The sequence below is a fragment of the Centropristis striata genome, chromosome 9 (assembly GCF_030273125.1).
Source record: "Centropristis striata isolate RG_2023a ecotype Rhode Island chromosome 9, C.striata_1.0, whole genome shotgun sequence".
NCBI classification, from domain to species: Eukaryota; Metazoa; Chordata; class Actinopteri; order Perciformes; family Serranidae; genus Centropristis; species Centropristis striata.
The window spans coordinates 14,260,952-14,279,608 of record NC_081525.1 but is presented as its reverse complement, the minus strand read 5'-3'; the positions used below and the strand labels follow the sequence as shown (position 1 = coordinate 14,279,608).

Sequence of the window (18,657 nt, the reverse complement as noted above, 5' to 3'; positions counted from 1 at the left end):
CAGCTGTTTGGTATAATATTAATCAATTTAAGTTCTTATGTAACTGTACGTACCTAAACTTGTTAAAGCACCTAATGTGATATGGTGACTAACGGAGCACAGCGTACAACTAACTGCTCAAAATGAACCATCCCTCGTCACGGGGGTTTTCAGGTCTTCAGGCACATATTGAAGGAGTCCCCCATCCTGTTTTTACTTCCCTGGCCTACTTAAAGAGCGAGCCAAAAGGTTATCGAGACTCGTGTCAAAACAACATACCAGAAAGACAGCAGTTCTACAAGTCAGGGCTCTCACGTGCATGCTGTCAGCGCCTTTACTGTACGTTATGAATCTGTCAAAACATTACGGTTTGATGTAATTTCAGTTAAAGCAGCCACGTGCCTCAGTTTTGTCTGTGTTTAGCCTTTTTGCTTTTTCTCCATTTATGGAGCATTGTAAAACCGGAGTCATATTCCATGAATGTTGACACATACATAAAACCAATTCTGACCTATTTAACTGTTGGAATAAGTGGGAGGATGTGGACGTTCACGTGTCTTAATTTACCACCATTTGTAAAATATTACAGTGCATTTCTCCTTAACTCTGGTCACATTTCAGAGATTCATATCAGCTGACAGTCTGGGCATGTGGGATTAAACTGGAGTTAAAAATCAGATTTAAAAATGTCAGTGGTTTATTTTTAATTTTTTACAATTACAAGTGAAAAAATAGACAAAACAGACATGCATTATTAAAAAAACCCATACAAAAGTGGATTGGCTTACATACTATAATGACATGATTCATAAAAATGATAAAACCATTATTGTGATGGAGGCCAACGCTATCAAAAACATTCAAATGTCTTTGGGATCCTTTGGGTCTGTAGAGTTACAAGGTCTACAGCACTATATTAGTACGAGTTAGACACATCACAACAATGTAGTTTTATACAAGTTATCAGTTACTGTGATTAAATGTGTTGGCCACAGATAGAGACAAAGATCAAATGCACAAAAAAATGCAGAAATACAACAATTATTATGTCATCTGTCAAGTAAAAAACATGTTAAATGGTAACCATTACTCCATAAAGTCTTAAAATAGACCTGACTAAATATAGTCCTAGAAATGACTTGTTCATTTGCTGTAATCTGTGGGCTCGTCTCCCTCTTCTTTGAGTAAACACGTGCGCACTAACGCCTCCGTGACGATGTACGGGTCGCAGTTGGCAGACGGACGACGGTCCTCGAAGTAGCCCTTCTTGTCCTGCCCCACCGAGCGAGGGATGCGGATGCTGGCGCCGCGGTTGGCCACGCCGGCCGAGAACTCGTCGATGCTGGAGGTTTCGTGGCGGCCGGTGAGGCGTCTGGCGTTGTCCAGCCCTCCTTTGGGATCGTAGGCTCGGATGTGATAGCTGTGTCTCTTCGCCAGCCGTTCGATCGACTCCTCAATGATTCTGTGGGAGAAAAAAAGGGGAATGAGAAACACACTTACAAGACAAATTCAAAAGTCATAACACAGTTTTACTAAATCCGTGTATCACTCATTCTTTCCGTTTTCAATTGGCAATCAAAAATCAAATAATGAAGAAATGACTGGTTATTTTGTTATTCGTTTTTCATTATAACACAAAAAATTAAAAAAATGCTTGTTTTTACATATTTCAATATTAGGCTCAGATCAAAAATACGAAATGGAAAAACAGGCACCAGGACTGAATTTGATTTTAATATTTGATTGGTCGGGTTTACCTGACCCGGAAATTTGACTGCGTCCCTATAAAATGGAGTGACCCGTATTGTGATATTTACGGTAAATTCATTGAAACTGCTCAGACAGGCTGACATGAAGGATAAACACTTTACTGTCATTCTTTTTCACCTTTTTTCCAGTATAAAACTCTTGCAGAGAGGAGATGAAGTATTAACTTGACCACGTGAAATAATTAAATTGCGTCGCGCCAAAAATGTATTTGTTGTGTTGGCGTGCGGTTTTCAGTTTTCAGAATAAAGTGTTACACAATCAGGGCCAAATACCAGATAAATATGGAAAGAAAATCCATGTATCATTCGTTCTTTCCGTTTTCAATTGGCAATCAAAAATCAAATAATGAAAAACTGACTGGTTATTTTGTTATTTGTTTTTTTATTATATATCTGTTTTTTTGGCCTGGTTGTGTAACACTTTATTCTGAAAACTGAAAACCGCACGCAATTTGATTATTTCACGATGTGTTCATGTAAAGTTAATACTACTGCTGGTGAGAGTTTTATACTGAAAAAAGTGAGAAAGAATGACAGAAAAGTGTTTATCCTTCATGTCAGCTCGCTCTGAGCAGTTTCAACTAATTTACCGTAAATATCACAATACGGGCGCACTACATTATATATTATTATTATATAGGGATGGCTGGTTTGACCACAGAGAAGCTAACTTGACTGCAGTCAAACTTCCGGGTCACATACACCCGACCAATTAAATATTAAAATCAAATTAATTCCTGGTGCCCATTTTTCCATTTCGTATTTTCGATCTGAAATACGAAAAAAACAAGCATTTTTTTCGTTTTTTGTTTTATAATAGACAACAAATAACAAAATAACTAGTCAATTTTTCATTATTTGATTTTGATTTGAAAATGGAAAGAACGAATCATACACAGATTTTACTACACTGGAACAACGAAAACTCATTCTTACTTCAGTCCACCATCTTCCCGCATCTCCTTAGTGCTGAAGTTGGTGTGGCAGCCAGCACCGTTCCAGTTTCCTGTGATTGGTTTGGGGTCAAAGGAGACAATCACACCGAAATCTTCACAGACTCTGTGAAGGATAAAGCGAGCGATCCACAGATGGTCCCCCATGTTGATACCTTCACTCGGCCCGACCTGGAACTCCCACTGAAACACAAAAGAGGCTCTCCATTATTAACATTGTTAACTGATGACCTCGGCCAAGTAGGTCACCAAGCTTTCAATGGAAAACTACTGGCAGTGGCGGTCCTAGACCAGTTTTACTGTGGGGGCCAAGCAGGGGCCAGTGTTTAATCAGAGGGACACATTAAAAAACGGCAAAGATGATATTTAAGCATTCAAAACCTTTATTTTAGCTTATTTAAAAATCTCATTTAAGTATATTTGGAAGATACAAATACAATGATTGAAACAATGAGACTTACCAACTATAACAATTATTTTTGTACGACAATGACATTTCTCATTTTTGTGCACAATTACTTTTTTTTATTTTGAAAGTGCAGTACAGTGAGAATGATCTTTATATATATATATATATATATATATATATATGGTAGTGGCCCCTGTGTTTTCATCAAACTTGGTGGAAGGGTGTAGCTTGAGCCAAAGAAGAACCCAGCATGAATCACAGTGCAGATACACCAGTTATTTTTAACTTTCTTTAACATTAAGACAAAAAACAAATAAGGAATTTGGCTTTACTGGAGTTCTGGGGGGTTTTTTTACGACAAAAAAAAATGCATTTTTATATGAATGTGGGACAACAGAAAAAGAAAAAGAAAAAGGGACAATACCTGAGCTGGCATGACCTCAGCATTGGTGCCACAGATGTCGACCCCGGCGTACAGACAGGCTCTGTAGTGGGCCTCCACTACGTCTCGTCCATATGCCTTGTCTGCTCCCACTCCACAGTAATAAGGCCCTAATCAGGTGGAAGAAAACTCAGTATTAAAAGGAGACATTCTGCTCATTTTCAGCTTTATTCCATTTCAAGTATCTAATAGAAAGCCTACTTTAAAGGTAAAAAAAAAAAACTATTTTTCTCATAATTTACTCCGTCTGAAACACTTTAGCATCCATCTCTTTAAGCCCCATTCCCCATTTAAAAAGCCCAGTCCACTTTGATTGGTCATTGTTCTGCGCTATAAGATGGAGAATTACTGTAGTGGCAAACCTCCAATCCAAAAAAGTGGGGCTTGATTTGTATTTAAAAAAAGGACATGATAATCTCATTTTTACAATAAGGGACCTTTAACACTGAACTGGCCTTTGATTTCATTTCTTCATTTTATTAATTCTTCTTTTCGAATCGAAAAAAATAAACAACAACATAAACTACAACAGCGTAGGCTAGATGCATATATTATATACTTCAAATAAAAGATTGTCTCTCTCTATATATAGCCACTTAATGTCAAATAAATATAAATATGTTTAGGATCGCTAATGTATTATATTTCAATTAACAATAGGACATGCTTGACACCTGATATCTACCTTGGGGACCTGGGAAGCCGTTGGAGGGCCAGCCAAAGGGATGTCCATCCGTGCCCAGCAGAGTGTACTCCTGCTCCATGCCGAACCACGGGTGGTTGTTCTCCACCATGTTCATGATCCGTTTACACGTGTGCCGCAGATTGGTCTCTGTTGGAAAAACAATAAGGATTAATTTACATAACTAAATATATTGCACTATGATTCACTTAATTACTGCTTAACCCTTATTAAGGCACTCATTGAAATACTTGCAAATTCCAAATTTCAAACCTAGAGAACCAAGAGATATTACATACAGCCAAAATGTGTAAAAAAAAAACCATATGAAAACAATATTTTGAGAAAAAAGTTTACGAGATTAAAGTGGCAAATCTACGAGAAAAAAATGCGCAGTGGTGAATCTGGGAGAAAAAAGTTGCTTTTTTCTCGTAAATCTGCAACTTTTTTCGCAAAGATTTGCCACTTTAAATATCTTAAATCTGCGACTTTGTTTTCTTGTAGATTTGCCACTTTAATCTAGTAAATTTGCAACTTTTTTCTCGAAATATTACCTGAAGTTACCAAATATAGTTCTTTGGGTTAAACACTTCTGGTTAGATGCTATCTGCATTTCGTTGCTTTGTACTTGTGACATGTGCAATGACAATAAAGTTGAATCTAATCTAATATTCATCTGCTACCACTTTCATCTGCTTACCTGCTGGTTTGCGGTTGTACTTGAGCACCTCACAGAGCACCAGCTTGTTGGGGTCTTTCCTGAACGGGTCCCTGAACATGGCGGCAGGGATCAGGAACATGTCGCTGTTGGACCCCTCTGACTGGTAAGTGCTGGAGCCGTCAAAGTTCCACTCAGGAAGATCTGACACAGAAAAACAACTGAAATCAATAATCCAAAATCTAAAAAAAAAAAGATCATGTTTGGCTGCATGCTGACTAGGGTTGTCACGATACAAAAATTTTCAACTTGATACCGATACTCAAGAAAATATTCGATACTCGATACCATTTTCGATACCACAAGGATAAAAACAAAGACCCCAAAATTTAACAGAAATATTATTAACAAGAAAAAAGCAACATGTAAAACAGAATCACAGGTTAAATATTTATAATAAAAATCAGTTGTGCAAAAAGAAACTGCAACTATGATAACAAGCTTCAGATACTCGATACTTTTAGTATCGATACTTTTTTGAGTATCGATACTATTGACAACCCTAATACTGACATGGACGTGTGATCTTACCCTCAATCGTCTTGGGTTCACTATCCAAAGTTCTGGTCTTGCATCGCAGTCCCTCTCCGGTACCGTCAATCCAGATGTACATTGCTTGGACCTTGTCCCCCTGAGGGAGGTCCATGTACTGCTGCTTAACAGCTTTGTTCAGTTTTGAACTTGTTGAAGTGGCCATTTTTCTTGACCAAAAACCTACAGAGTGATGAGAGCAGATAAGAACAAGCCTGATACAGTAGGGCTGGGCGATATACTGATATATTTTTAAATGAGATATGGAATTAGACCATATCGCATATATCAATATGGTTTTAAAAAATTCTTTATATATAAATGCTGCCCTTACTAGTAATGTTTGTTATTCTTTTCTCATATAAATATATTTATTTCGAAAAAAGATTTGCCATATTTTATTTCATAGCCTATTATATATAGAATATATTTAAGATATTTGTTTCATTTAAATGTGTACTTTATTGAGCTTTCATTTGGAAAAAAAAAGGTACTCCTGTTGTTTTAGTATTTATGTTCACTTAAATGAAAAGTTTCAATAACACTACTTGTGACATGTCATATTTGGCTTTGACTGAACATTTGCTCTCACTTTGCGATACAAATATCGTGATATATGTATCGTATATCGATATTCAGCCTAAATATATCGGGATATGACTTTTGGTCCATATCGCCCAGCCCTATGATAAAGTGAAGCCACTTATATCTGAATGCACATGTAAAATATGTACAATCAGAGAGAGGATATGATTTTTTAAAAAGTGCATAAAGGTGACACAGAAAAAGACTAAAATGCTGACAAAGAAAAGTGCTGCATTATGATTACACAACATCAGCACCACAGTCAGTCAGCCAGTCAGTCAGACTACAACCGGTCTAATCATCTGTCGCTCTGATTTATAAAGTAAACTGGCAAAAATGTGAAAATCAACATTAACATATAAGTTGCATAAGAAATAATGTATGCAATATCTGAATAGTTACATAACAGGTAGAAACAAAGGGAAAGTTTCAGCAGCACGCACATAAAAGACAGATTCTAACTCCTCGTAGGAATTAATCAGCAGCTCTTACCTTATGTTAAGTGTAGGAAAATATCAAAAGAATATAAGCGCGTCTAGATGCGAGGTCTTTGTGAAGGTTTCTATTGTTTTTCATTCCTGCTTCCTCCACCGTGTCCGCGTTGGGATTTATAGAGCTGCGGAGCGTCTCCGCCGCTTCTGATTGGCTGAACAGAAACGTGATCAGCCCGTGATGAGGAGATGCAGGAGCGTGTTTTTCACTGCAGAGAATAACAAAGAGACAAACTTTATATTGGCTTTCTTTAACACACGTTAAGCCTCAAAAGCACAATTATTTTCAAACTGAGAGAGTAAAATCAAACAGGAGTTTAAAAAAGACACACAGAGAGAAAGACATGTTGTCAATGGTGGTGATAAACAAGTGGTGCGCCCTCTAGTGACGTGACATGATTTTTTTTTTTTAGGAAAAAGAACAATTTGTTCTCACTAGTTCAAATTAATTCATTAAAAAAAAGAGAGGACTTTTTTTAATTTGACTTAGATTTAGATTTGATTCAAGTTTATTTCGAATATGAAAAAAAAGAAATAAAAAAAAGAGTAAGACAAACTCTTCTTAAATATAACGACTTAAAATCCTTGTCGAAACATGTCTTGTATTACAAAAACATAAATATAATTTACTTCTACATCAGGGATGGGCAACTGGAGGCCCGGGGGCCACATACGGCCCGCACCCTCACTTGAAGTGGCCCTCAGTACAACTACATGCATTTGAGCATGAAATCTTAAAAGTGCAGTGTAGAAATGCACAAAATTACTTCTTGCAATTAATGTTGGTCTACTGTTCTTGCACTGAAAAAAAAAGAAATCACATTAAATGGTTAATTTTTATTTACTTCAAACCTTTTGTATTCCCATTTATACTGTTATACATGCATTTGAGCATGACATATGTTAAGTTACTGCACTGTAAACATATTTAAAATTGTAGTTTCATCATATCTGGTTAAGTGTACGGTCCTATATGTGGCCCTGTGGTAGAATCAATGAAAAATTGTGGCCCCCTCCAACATTTAAGTTGCCCATCCCTGCTATACACAGTAATTATACATACATACATACATTTCAGATGTAATGTATGAAAAATGATATATGAATGTAAAGTTTGTTATTGCATTTATTAAAATGGAAATAGGAAGGAAATACTATTTCCTGTCAAAATGTATTCTTGTTGGTTTACTTATTGTTTGCTTGCTCTGTTTCCCTTTGAAGAACAATAATATTTGTTTATTTGCTTAAGTATAGGAAGACTCTGAATAAGCCTTACAGGCTTTCTTCCTCTCTGGCACTCATTACCTTTTTTATGGTACATATTTTTCTGTCTGCATTATTGTACAAATAAATAAACTAAACTAATGTTATACTGTCTTCCTGCAACATACATTATTTTTATTTTGTTATGTTATTACGGACAAGTATCATGAGATCACAGTGTAGTTGACTTGTTCTGATATTTTCTGTTTACATGTATGCGAGAATCACTTTACCTCATAACTTTTCTCTTTAACATCACACATTTGTCTTTAATTGGCATTGTATATTTCATATTTTCGCTTCTGCTCTTATATTAGTTGAAAATACTTCTTATTTTTTATTCCATTTCTTAAATTCTCTATTTCCCTTTAATTATTTCTGTCTTTGTGCTGCTGAAACGCCTGCATTTCATCTCAATAAAGGTTTATCTTATCTTAGATTTCAAAATCGACAAATCCTAAATCAGGGGTCTCAAACTTTTTCCCAAAATTACCTGGGGGCCACTGGAGGCAGTATCAAAATGACCAAAAAAAAGACACAGAATTACCAAAAAAGACACAACATTATTAAAAACAGATACAAAATGACCCAAAAAGAAACAAAATGACCAAAAAAAGACACAAAATTACTTTAAAAAATACACAAATTACTAAAAAGAGACACAAAATTAGTTTAAAAAAGACACAAAATGACAAAAAAAGACACAAAATGACCCAAAAATTACAAAAATACACAAAATGACAGAAAAAAAACTAAATTACTTAAAGAAGAAACAAAATGACCAAAAAAAGGCACAAAATGACCAAAAAAAGACACAAAATTACTTAAAAAAAGACACAAAATGACCAAAAAAAGGCAAAAAATTACTTTAAAAAAGCCAAAAAAAAGACACAAAATGACCAAAAATTGCACAGAATTACCAAAAAAGACAAAACGACAGAAAAAAACTAAATTACTCAAAGAAGAAACAAAAAAAGACACAAAATTACCCCAAAAAAAGACACAAAATTACCAAAAAACGTAATTAAAGGGACCTTCCACACACAACACGGTCAAGTGCCATTCATATAAAACTCACATTAAACTTTCATATCAAGGTGGGGGCCACAAAACATCGTCACGAGGGCCGCAATTTGCCCATGGGCTGTGAGTTTGAAACCCATGTCCTAAATCAACAAAACACAAGTGCGGCTCTCAGCAAGTTATGAGCAATTCATACTACACAAAGAAAATATTATGCAGAGCAATGCAATAATTCATGTAAGATTTTCAAGCTCTTTTGCTTCAAATATTATACAATACATTAGTGAAGAACTGCACATGGTTCATAAAACAGGTTCTCTTAAGTATTCTAAAGTTCAACTCTCAAGTTCTGAATCAGTTGTACAGGCCACTTAAGGACAAATCTGTTTGTAGAAATTAGAGTAAAACACTGTCAAACTGCATCAGAAATATGTCGTAAAATTAAACATTGTACATCACCGTAGTAGATACTTTTAATTACTGTAAATCAAAGAATAGTATAAAAGTTAAAATTGTACTGCCATAAACTGTAGAAAACACACAATTTTGCTGTAAAAACATAAAATTTTCATGTAAAGCTAATGGAGAAATACCATGATGACACAATTATCCTAAAAGTAATGGGATTATTCAGTGTAAATTACAGTTTTTGCTGATATTTACATTTACATACACTCTTTCATACACTCAGTTCTGACAACCACAACTGCCAGTATTTTTCCGTAAATTAAACAGATTTTTTTTTTTACAGTGTAAGAGAAAGTTAGGATAAGAATAGGACTTCCAACTGCACTAACACTGTGTATGAAAAATATTCAATATTCATATTATGCTGTATGTACAGTATTTTATATCAGTGGTGGATGAAGTACTCAGATCTCTTACACCTTTTTGAAACTCTCCATAGTGAGTAAAAATCAACAGCAGTAAATATTGTTCAAGTACAGAAACATTTCCAGCAAAAACTATTAAATCTATTGTTTTATTGGATGATTATGGTTCATTAATGTTGGCAACTTTTTGATTTTGTAGCTGTTGGAGCTGTAAATTTGACCTACTTTATACACAGATGGTAGTCATATAGATGATATACAACAGTGCATCATGGAAAATCAGAATCTGTAAAGTCAGTACTTTTAATAAACTTATTTTCTGAGGTTGGTTCAGGATGATCAGGGCTATAGTAGTGACTGCAGCTAATACAGAAGCATCAACCCAAAATAAACCGATTTTTGAAATGCAATAAACAGACCAAAAGGATCCTGAAATAACTGAAACATGAAGCTGATCTGTGAAAAGTCTGAGTTCATGCTTGGTCAGGTCTGTCCACAAGACAACAAGCAAACCGCTTTTAAAACGTTTGTTTTCTGAATGTTCAGAGCTTTGCAACAAAGGGAGAATCTCAACTTTGGCATATATTTTGTTTTGATGACACATTAAACACATGTCACAACTAGCATGAACATCTCATTAAATTTGACAGTTGTAGAAAAACATTTCCAAACAGGATGAGACAGGAAAACTTGGCTGAGATCCAGATTTCACACCAGTAAACAGAGAACTAGCTCTTAAAAACCTCTGGAGTCCATGAAACCACCTGCACATTACTTTTTCATGACGTGAAGCATGGGTCTCTGTTTTCTACAGTTTATGGCAGTACAATTTAAAGTTTTATACTATTTTTTGATTTACAGCAATTAAAAGTATCTACTACGGTGATGTACAATGTTTAATTTTACGACCTATTTCCGATGCAATTTGACAGTGTTTTACTGTAATTTCTACAAACATTTTTTACAGTGTACTTAATAATTCATGTAAGATTTTCAAGCTTTCAAGCTTTTGCTTCAAATGATATTAGTGAAGAACTGCAAATGGTTCATAAAACAGGTTCTCTTAAGTAGTCCTAAGTTCAACTCTCTAGTTCTAAATCAGTTGTACAGGCCACTTAAGGACAAATCTGTTTGTAAGAGTGTGTTGCATTGCTCTGCATAATATTTTCTTTGTGCAGTATGAATTGCTCATAAATTGCTGAGAGCCGCACTTGTGTTTTGTTGATTTAGGACATGGGTTTCAAATTCGCGGCCCGTGGGCCAATTGCAGCCCTTGTGACGATATTTTGTGGCCCCCACCTTGATATGAAAGTTTAATGTGAGATTTATATGAATGGCACTTTACCATGTTGTGTGTGGAAGGTCCCTTTAATTACTTTTTTTTTTGGTAATTTTGTGTCTTTTTTAAATTATTTTGTGTCCTTTTTTGGTAATTTTGTGTATTTTTAAAATTATTTTGTCTTTTTTTTTTTAGATAATTTTGTGTATTTTTTTTAAAATAATTTTGTGTCTTTTTAAAATATTTTTTGTCTTTTTGGTAATTCTGTGTCTTTTTTTGGTCATTTTGTGTCTTTTTGTAATAATTTTGTGTCTTTTTTGGTAATTCTGTGTCTTTTTTATAAGTAATATAGTTTTTTCTGTCATTTTGTGTCTTTTTTTGGTCTTTTTGTGTCTTTTGTGGGTCATTTTGTGTCTTTTTCAGTAATTTTGTGTCTTTTTTTGGTCATTTTGATACTACCTCCAGCGGCCCCCAGGTAATTTGAGTGTGAGACCCCTGACAAGAAGACATAAAAATTAAGCAACATGGAGTCTTGCCATCAGCTTCCCTCTAAAGTTCTGGCTTGAAACTCCATACCAGATTTTTTTTAATGATATTCGGCCAAGTAGATATTGTCAAATATATTTAGTATAATAATATAGAATTAGATATTATCCTCATTTTACCTGTTATATGTTATATTTGCAACATGTAAATTTCTGTGTGTGAAACATAATTCTCAAGATCAGATTTTATGTTTTCCTTTGTTTCTTTTGGGTTAAAAATTTTGATCAAGTAAGTCAAAGTTAAAAATTAATTATCAGGACATATAGGTGAGGTAACGCTGAAAAAACATTAACAGATTTTTTTTAACAGAAATAATAGCCCAACATTTCAGAGGGTTAAGGAACAAGATTGTGTATTTAGAGCTGGTTGGATAAAAATGAATGTCAATTGCAAGTCTTGCATAGCAACAGTGAGAGATAAATAAAATACGTTACATGAAGAAATGTTTTGGCCTGTTGCCCTGCAGAGCAAAACGCTGATTCATCAATCGCCCAGAGCTGTTTACAACAGGTCTTGAAGGTGTTGAAGTCACAGTGTTCGTGGCACGAAATGACCAAAAATTAAATTACTTAAAAAAGACACAAAATTACCAAAAAAGACACAAAATTACTAAAAAAAAAAAAAAATAACAAAAAATGACAATAAAAAACTAAATTACTTAAAAAAGACACAAAAGGACCAAAAAAAGACACAAAATTACTAAAAAAGACACAAAATTACTAAAAAAGACACAAAATTACTAAAAAAGACACAAAATTACAATCTGAGTGGGGCCATTCTGTATAACGAGTACTTTTGCTTTTGATACTTTAAGTGCATTTTGATGTTGATACTTTTATACTTTTACTTAAGTACGTTTTGAATGCAGTACTTTTACTTGTAGTGGAGTAATTTCACAGTGTGGTTTTAGAACTTTTACCTAAGAAAATAATCTCAGTAATTCTGTCACCACTGGCCATCCATCAGCCTGAAACCTTCAAAATAAAAGCACTCCAGAGTACCAAAAAGAGTGACCTTTACTTTTGAGGTTGTATTTAAAGCTACGGAAAGTCATGAAGGAAGCAATAATATAGTTCTCTCTGAATTGGTTTGCCAATGCTCCAGTTGGCAGAAAAAGCTTCTTTTTTTTCTTGCCAGTTTCTGTTGGCTCACAGAGTGAATGTTTCCACTTGAGTTGTGGAAAGTTCTGCAGCGCCTTTTACCTGTAAATAATAATTAATGAGAATAACTAAACTATTAATATATTTATAGGTGTGAATGTCTGTTCAGCATAAAACAGAGCATTAATGTTTACTCGTAATATTTTTAATTAAAAACATGTGCAACAAATCTGTGTAAGGCTTCTGTATTTCCTTTGCTTTGGGGAGTTCAGCAGGATGAGAGAGTGTAATGCCACTTTGCTGAATGGGACGAACTCACAACAATGAAAGCAAATAAACACGTTTAATTATAGAAAAAACTTTGAGATACACTGAAAAAAATGTCTGTAGATTTTAGGGTGAAAAACTGATAAACCATGACAGTAAAATACCGTACGTACCGCCTTCTTCATCCGCTGATTCGCCAGTCTTAATCAATACAAGGGCACGTCATGCCAGCTGGGCTGCCCAGAACAAGGCCGTGACATCAAGTCCTGACCTGGCCTCTTCTCCAGAACATTCAACAAAAACCTCCTGCCTTGTTATGTCTTACAGAGATATAACAGAAGCCAAAAGATTTTTACTGGCTTACATGGATTCTAAAGTCTAAAAAATATGAAATACAATATATTCTTTGTGATTATAGAATCTTAATCAGTTTAAGCAAATGAATATATGTAATCAAAGTAAATAAACTCAAACCTCTCCAAGGTTTAGTGAATTATGCATACATAGTGACCTTTGATAGTGACCTGCGTTACGCACAGAGACAGAGAACAGAGACAGACAAAATAGACAGAATAATCAAATTATTTTAACATGCTTATGAGGTGTTGCTCCAAGATGGTTGTTGTTGTTGATGTGTTGTTCTGGGACGGTTGAGTACGAGTATAGACAGTATACCCACAGCAAAAAACTAGACTACACCACTGGTCAGAGCGCAGGTTTACATCCAGCATTACACAGTGTCGTCTTGCCACATTGGGTTCTTGTCACCCTTGGAAGAAGCTAGCAAAACATAACCTTTGGAAGTTGTTTATTAGCTGAATGTTTCACTTAACCACTCGCAAATTGTTGGTATCATGAGACCACGTATAATTATAAGTTAACCCTTACCGTACCAATTCGTTTTACTAAATGACCAATCGATCAACAGCCTTAACCATTTTCCCAACACTCCAAACAGAATTGAACAAAACATTTGTCAATCAGTCTCATGACTTCCAACCCGAACCAGCCAGCTTTAAATCCTGCCCTCCGTACACTTTTTATTGCTAACGTTAAGCCACAAGGACCTTGTAAGGCACTGCCCTGAGCCATCATAGCACCGTAGGAAGGGTCTTGTTGTGAACTGCAATGGGATCCATAATAATGTGATCCTGTAACATATTAATTCTGCATGCTGTGTATTATGTGCTCTTATTTGTTGTGTTAAACTTTTCTTTTTGTTCTGACAACCAACAGAAACAGAAGGTGGAGACAGAACCTCCACCTGAGACAGCAGAGATGGACACAGATTGCATTGAGGCCCAGCCATTTACCATTCACAGTAAAAAACCCAACCCAATAGGGCAGGGTGGGAGTATAGACGTCGAAACTCTCAACGCCGATATATATAGAAAAGTGTTCAGTCGGCAAAATAATTTGTTGCAGGAAAAAACCTCAGCCAGCACAGAAGTCATCCCCAGAGAGGAACTGGTCTGCCTCGGGTAAGAACAGTGCAAAGAGACTCACATTCATATAAAGTCATTTTAGTTTAACCCATTTACGCCGGGAAAGCATTATCGCATTTCTACCATTGAATCGATCTTTTTTTTATTTTATTTTTTTATATTATTTTTATTAACGAAGAAACAAAGAAAAGAACAGTGGATTACTTATTAGGAGCCACAATATGAAAACAAAACGCTAAAACACAATTCTAGACAACAAAGACTCAGGAACATATTTACAAATAAGACAATGTACACACAAATAACATACAAAGAATAATATTAATGATAACCACAACAACAAAAAATGAAAACAACGATACACCAGTACAAAGCCACACGGCGAAAACAGACAGACAACCAAAAAAAAAAAAAAATCGATCTTGATCCCTCCCTTTGAACCCTCGGAACCAATCGACCAGCATTTATGGATGAGGAATATGTTTTTAGACGACATATTTTCACTGAAGAACAGACAGATTTGTGGCCATCTGAAGATAATAATAATATTATTAATAATATATTAATAATAATAATAATAATTGATTGTGATGATAGAAGAAATCAAGACTGTTTATGTCTTATATTACTTTATGTGTCGTTGAGTACCCTTAAAAGTGCAATATAGATAAAATGTATTATTATTTATTATTATTATTATTATTATTATGATAATTATATTTTTTTTATTACAGTAGGCTAATGAGAACTATGTCTATTTCTTCCAATGGTCATATCATGTTTGCATCTTGCTAATGGGCATGTATTAGTATTATGCATAGGATTTTTTATTCAGTCAAATGTAACATTTGCTGAGTTTGTTGATTTTTTAAAAAACTTTATTGAAGGTTTGGACAAATAAACTCAACTTCTCATGAAAGCCACGGGTATAAGCTCTCAAATACTTTTTGAATTTCATTTCTATCTGCTACAGAGGCTGAAAAATCTTCTGTTGAATTTCCAGAAAAACTTCAGGTTTTAGGGGGTTCTTTCAGAATCGCCCAGAGGTTTTACAGGCATTTTTTCCAGCCGTTTTAGGCCTAAATGGGTTAAGTTAGTTTTAGGTTATGTTGAGCTCCAATCTGACTTTGATCTTGTGTTGTGTTAAAGGTTCCCCAACCTGGCGCAGACCTGCTACATGAACTCCACTCTGCAAGGCCTCCTGACGCTGAGACCTTTTGTTCACGACATCAACAAGCAGAAGAAGGTGTGGATGTCTCACCCCGGATCTGAAGTCATCAGGTACAGCACCTCCTCACACACTTTCACTCTTTAGTTTGGTTTCTAGCTTTGCAGGTCATCATTATAGTCCAGACGGAATTGTCCAAAAAATGAAAGTGAGGAGCATTTATGGGTACAAGTCGGGAACCGGCCTACTTTACTTATTTCAAGGGTGCTGAAAAAAAAAAAAAATGGTTCCCAAGTGAAATTTTGAGTTTTTGACCTTCTCATTTGCATATCAAAATGGCGGCCAAATTGCCCATCTTGCTCAGTCGTTGGACCATTTTCCCCAAGTTTTTTGTGAGTAGGCAATCAAAGATGAGGAAATTAAGTTTCTGGATCTATAGTCTAGGGTCAGAGCAAGGATATAGTGGAGGCTCAGTGTCTTTTTTATGTATATTTATATATATGCAAAATACCAACTTTTAAGGTGAAATTAAGCATTATTTGTGTCATTTTTTAAGGCCGACATAAATATGCAATCAATCACTTTTAAATGTTCCAGTTGGTATTTTGCATATATATATATATATATATATATATATATATATATATATATATATATATACATAAAAAAGACACTGAGCCTCCACTATCTCCTTGCTCTGACCCTAGACTATAGATCCAGAAACTTAATTTCCTCATCTTTCATTGCCTACTTACAAAAAAACTAAGGGGAAATGGTCCAATGACTGACTAAGATGGGCAATTTGGTGGCCATTTGATATACAAATTAGAAGGTCAAAAACTCAAAATTTCGCTTGGGAACCATTTTTTTTTTGACTCAGCACCCTTGAGATATGTAAGGTAGGCCGGTTCCTGACTTGTACCCATAAATGCTCCTCACTTCTTATAGAAGGCCTTTTTTCTGAAATTCGTCTAGATCAGTAGTTCTCAACCTTTTTGAGTCGCGACCCCCAATTTAACATGCATGTTGTCCATGACCCCCGCTCACTGAACACAATCTCACACACACAGTTCAGATCACCCAAAAAAGAAACAAAATGACCAAAAAAGACAAAAATTTACTACAAAATGATCAAAAAAAGACACAAAATGACCTAAAAAGACACAAAATGACCAAAAAAATACACAAAATGACCAAAATAGACACAAATTGACTACAAAATGAACAAAAAAGACCTAAAATGACCTAAAAAGACACAAAATGACAAAAAAAAGAAACAAAATGATCAAAAAAAGACACAAAATGACCTAAAAAGACACAAAATGACAAAAAAAAGACACAAAATGACCAAAAAAGACACAAAATGACCAAAAAAAGAAACAAAATGACCAAAATAGACACAAATTGACTACAAAATGATAGAAAAGACACAAAACTACCTAAAAAGACACAAAATGACCAAAAAAGACAAAAAATTGACCACAAAATGATCAAAAAAGACACAAAATGACCTAAAAAGACACAAACTGACCAAAAAAGACACAAAATGACCAAAAAAAGAAACAAAATGACCAAAATAGACACAAATTGACTACAAAATGATCAAAAAAGACACAAAATGACCTAAAAAGACACACAATGACCAAAAAAAGAAACAAAATGACCAAAATAGACACAAATTGACTACAATATGGTCAAAAAAAGACATTACGTGACCAAAGAGAATAAAACACAAACAAAAATGATTTGGCGATCCCCAGAAATCATCTCGCGACCCCAATTGGGGTCCTGACCCCAAGGTTGAGAATAGCTGGTCTAGACTACATGTTGAAAATTAGTCAAATGTTATCATTTACAAATCGACTTCCCCTTCAGCTGTATAAAAACGTGTCCCCTCCTCTTCTCTCAGGACATTATATTTGTGACGGAGCCTACAGACCGGGAGATAATAAAGACCGATGGCTAACTTACAACGACAAACACGTCAGTGAGACGACCGGCGCGTCTGTCTGCCACAACCGCCGACAAACAGCCTACCTCCTGTTCTACGTGAAGCAGGTAAGGCAACAGCTCTTCTCTATGGAGAGAAATATGTGTCTTTTTGAAGAAGCGGATAGACACACACACTAGGGTTGTCAAAAGTAATCGGTACTCAAAAAAATATCGGTACTAAAACGTATTATCCGGATACGATACTCATTTTCAAAAGTATCGATACCGCCCAAACTTTCGTTTCAAACTGACCTGTTACTGATGTTATCATAGCATTAATGTTAGCCGTGTTATTATTAGCCGTTAGCCGCAGCTAACAATTAAAGGCTGACGTCACGTTAATGATTATAAACAACGTAAATAAATAAATAAATAAATCAGGGACGTAGTATGCCCATATTACGTTAATTGACACAGTGTCAGTATACACAAGCATATAGTTAATAAGTTTATATTAATGTTGGTGACTGTTATTTTTTTATTTTATTTTTTTTATTTAACCTTTATTTAATTTATTTTGTCTTCTCAGCAGTAGAAAAGAATCATCGTTGGAGGACCAAAATTCAAAACAGTGTTTTGTATATTTTATATATTTTTTTTCTCTTTTATATATTTATGTGTTGATTGGTATCTAGTTTTATATATATATATATATATATTTATTTTTATATGTGTATATTTATGTGTTTGTTCTTCTCTGTCTCTCTCTTGAGGTACTCTATTGATCTGTTGCTCTCCCTGAGGTTTCTCCTCTTTTTTATCACCCGTTAAAGGGTTTTTGAGGAGTTTTTCCTGGTCCACTGTGACGGTTAAAGGACAGAAGGTGTTGTACTCTGCACAGTCTGGAAAAAAAACATTTCTTTCTTTCTTTCTGTCTCCTATTCTTTAAAAACGACATCCATTGCACATCTGTCCGTCCTGAGGGTCAAAAGACAGAAGGTGTCTGTAAAAACGTGTTTCCATCAAGCCAATTTCATACAAATCCTCTAAATTTGCATTGAAAACCGTTTATGGAAACACCACTGTTCTTTTCTTTCTTTGTTTGTTTTCTTATGTTTCTTTCTTTCTTTCTTCTGTTTCTTTCTTTCTTTCTTTCTTCGGTTTCTTTCTTTCTTTCTTCTGTTTCTTTCTTTCTTCTGTTTCTTTCTTTCTTTCTTTCTTTCTTCTGTTTCTTTCTTTGAG

The 18,657-nt window shown here is 34.9% G+C and overlaps 2 protein-coding genes across 4 annotated transcripts; one reads left to right on the top strand and one right to left on the bottom strand.

Moving 5' to 3' along the window:
• Positions 1–653: 653 nt before the first annotated feature.
• glulb (glutamate-ammonia ligase (glutamine synthase) b) lies at positions 654–6,702 on the bottom strand. Its single transcript, XM_059341779.1, has 7 exons — positions 6,561–6,702; positions 5,484–5,666; positions 4,935–5,096; positions 4,238–4,384; positions 3,535–3,662; positions 2,685–2,884; positions 654–1,441 (listed from the first exon to the last, which is right to left on the bottom strand). The coding sequence occupies exons 2-7, from the start codon at positions 5,647–5,649 to the stop codon at positions 1,123–1,125; spliced, it is 1,122 nt and encodes a 373-aa protein (XP_059197762.1). The 5' UTR covers positions 5,650–5,666; positions 6,561–6,702; the 3' UTR covers positions 654–1,122.
• Positions 6,703–13,655: 6,953 nt separating this feature from the next.
• LOC131977357 (ubiquitin carboxyl-terminal hydrolase 37-like) lies at positions 13,656–18,092 on the top strand. Of its 3 annotated transcripts, none has more exons than XR_009394882.1 (4): positions 13,656–14,351; positions 15,465–15,596; positions 17,393–17,541; positions 18,005–18,092. XR_009394882.1 is itself a non-coding variant. In XM_059340613.1 (3 exons), the coding sequence occupies exons 1-3, from the start codon at positions 14,149–14,151 to the stop codon at positions 17,406–17,408; spliced, it is 351 nt and encodes a 116-aa protein (XP_059196596.1). In that variant the 5' UTR covers positions 13,656–14,148; the 3' UTR covers positions 17,409–17,980. The 3 variants fall into 3 exon arrangements, 1 of the variants encoding a protein (XP_059196596.1); XR_009394883.1 differs by having other exon boundaries at positions 18,008–18,091; XM_059340613.1 differs by lacking the exon at positions 18,005–18,092 and having other exon boundaries at positions 17,393–17,980.
• The last annotated feature ends 565 nt before the right edge of the window (positions 18,093–18,657 follow it).

Bases quoted from the DNA above. Each gene is read 5' to 3' on its own strand.
- glulb (XM_059341779.1), bottom strand. From the start codon at position 5,649: ATGGCCACTTCAACAAGTTCAAAACTGAACAAAGCTGTTAAGCAGCAG. The intron at 5,097-5,483 runs GTAAGATCACAC...TTTCTGTGTCAG, and splicing joins TGAACCCAAGACGATTGAGG to ATCTTCCTGAGTGGAACTTT. The intron at 1,442-2,684 runs GTAAGAATGAGT...TTTCTCCCACAG, and splicing joins CGGGAAGATGGTGGACTGAA to AATCATTGAGGAGTCGATCG.
- LOC131977357 (XM_059340613.1), top strand. From the start codon at position 14,149: ATGGACACAGATTGCATTGAGGCCCAGCCATTTACCATTCACAGTAAA. The intron at 14,352-15,464 runs GTAAGAACAGTG...GTTGTGTTAAAG, and splicing joins GAGGAACTGGTCTGCCTCGG to GTTCCCCAACCTGGCGCAGA.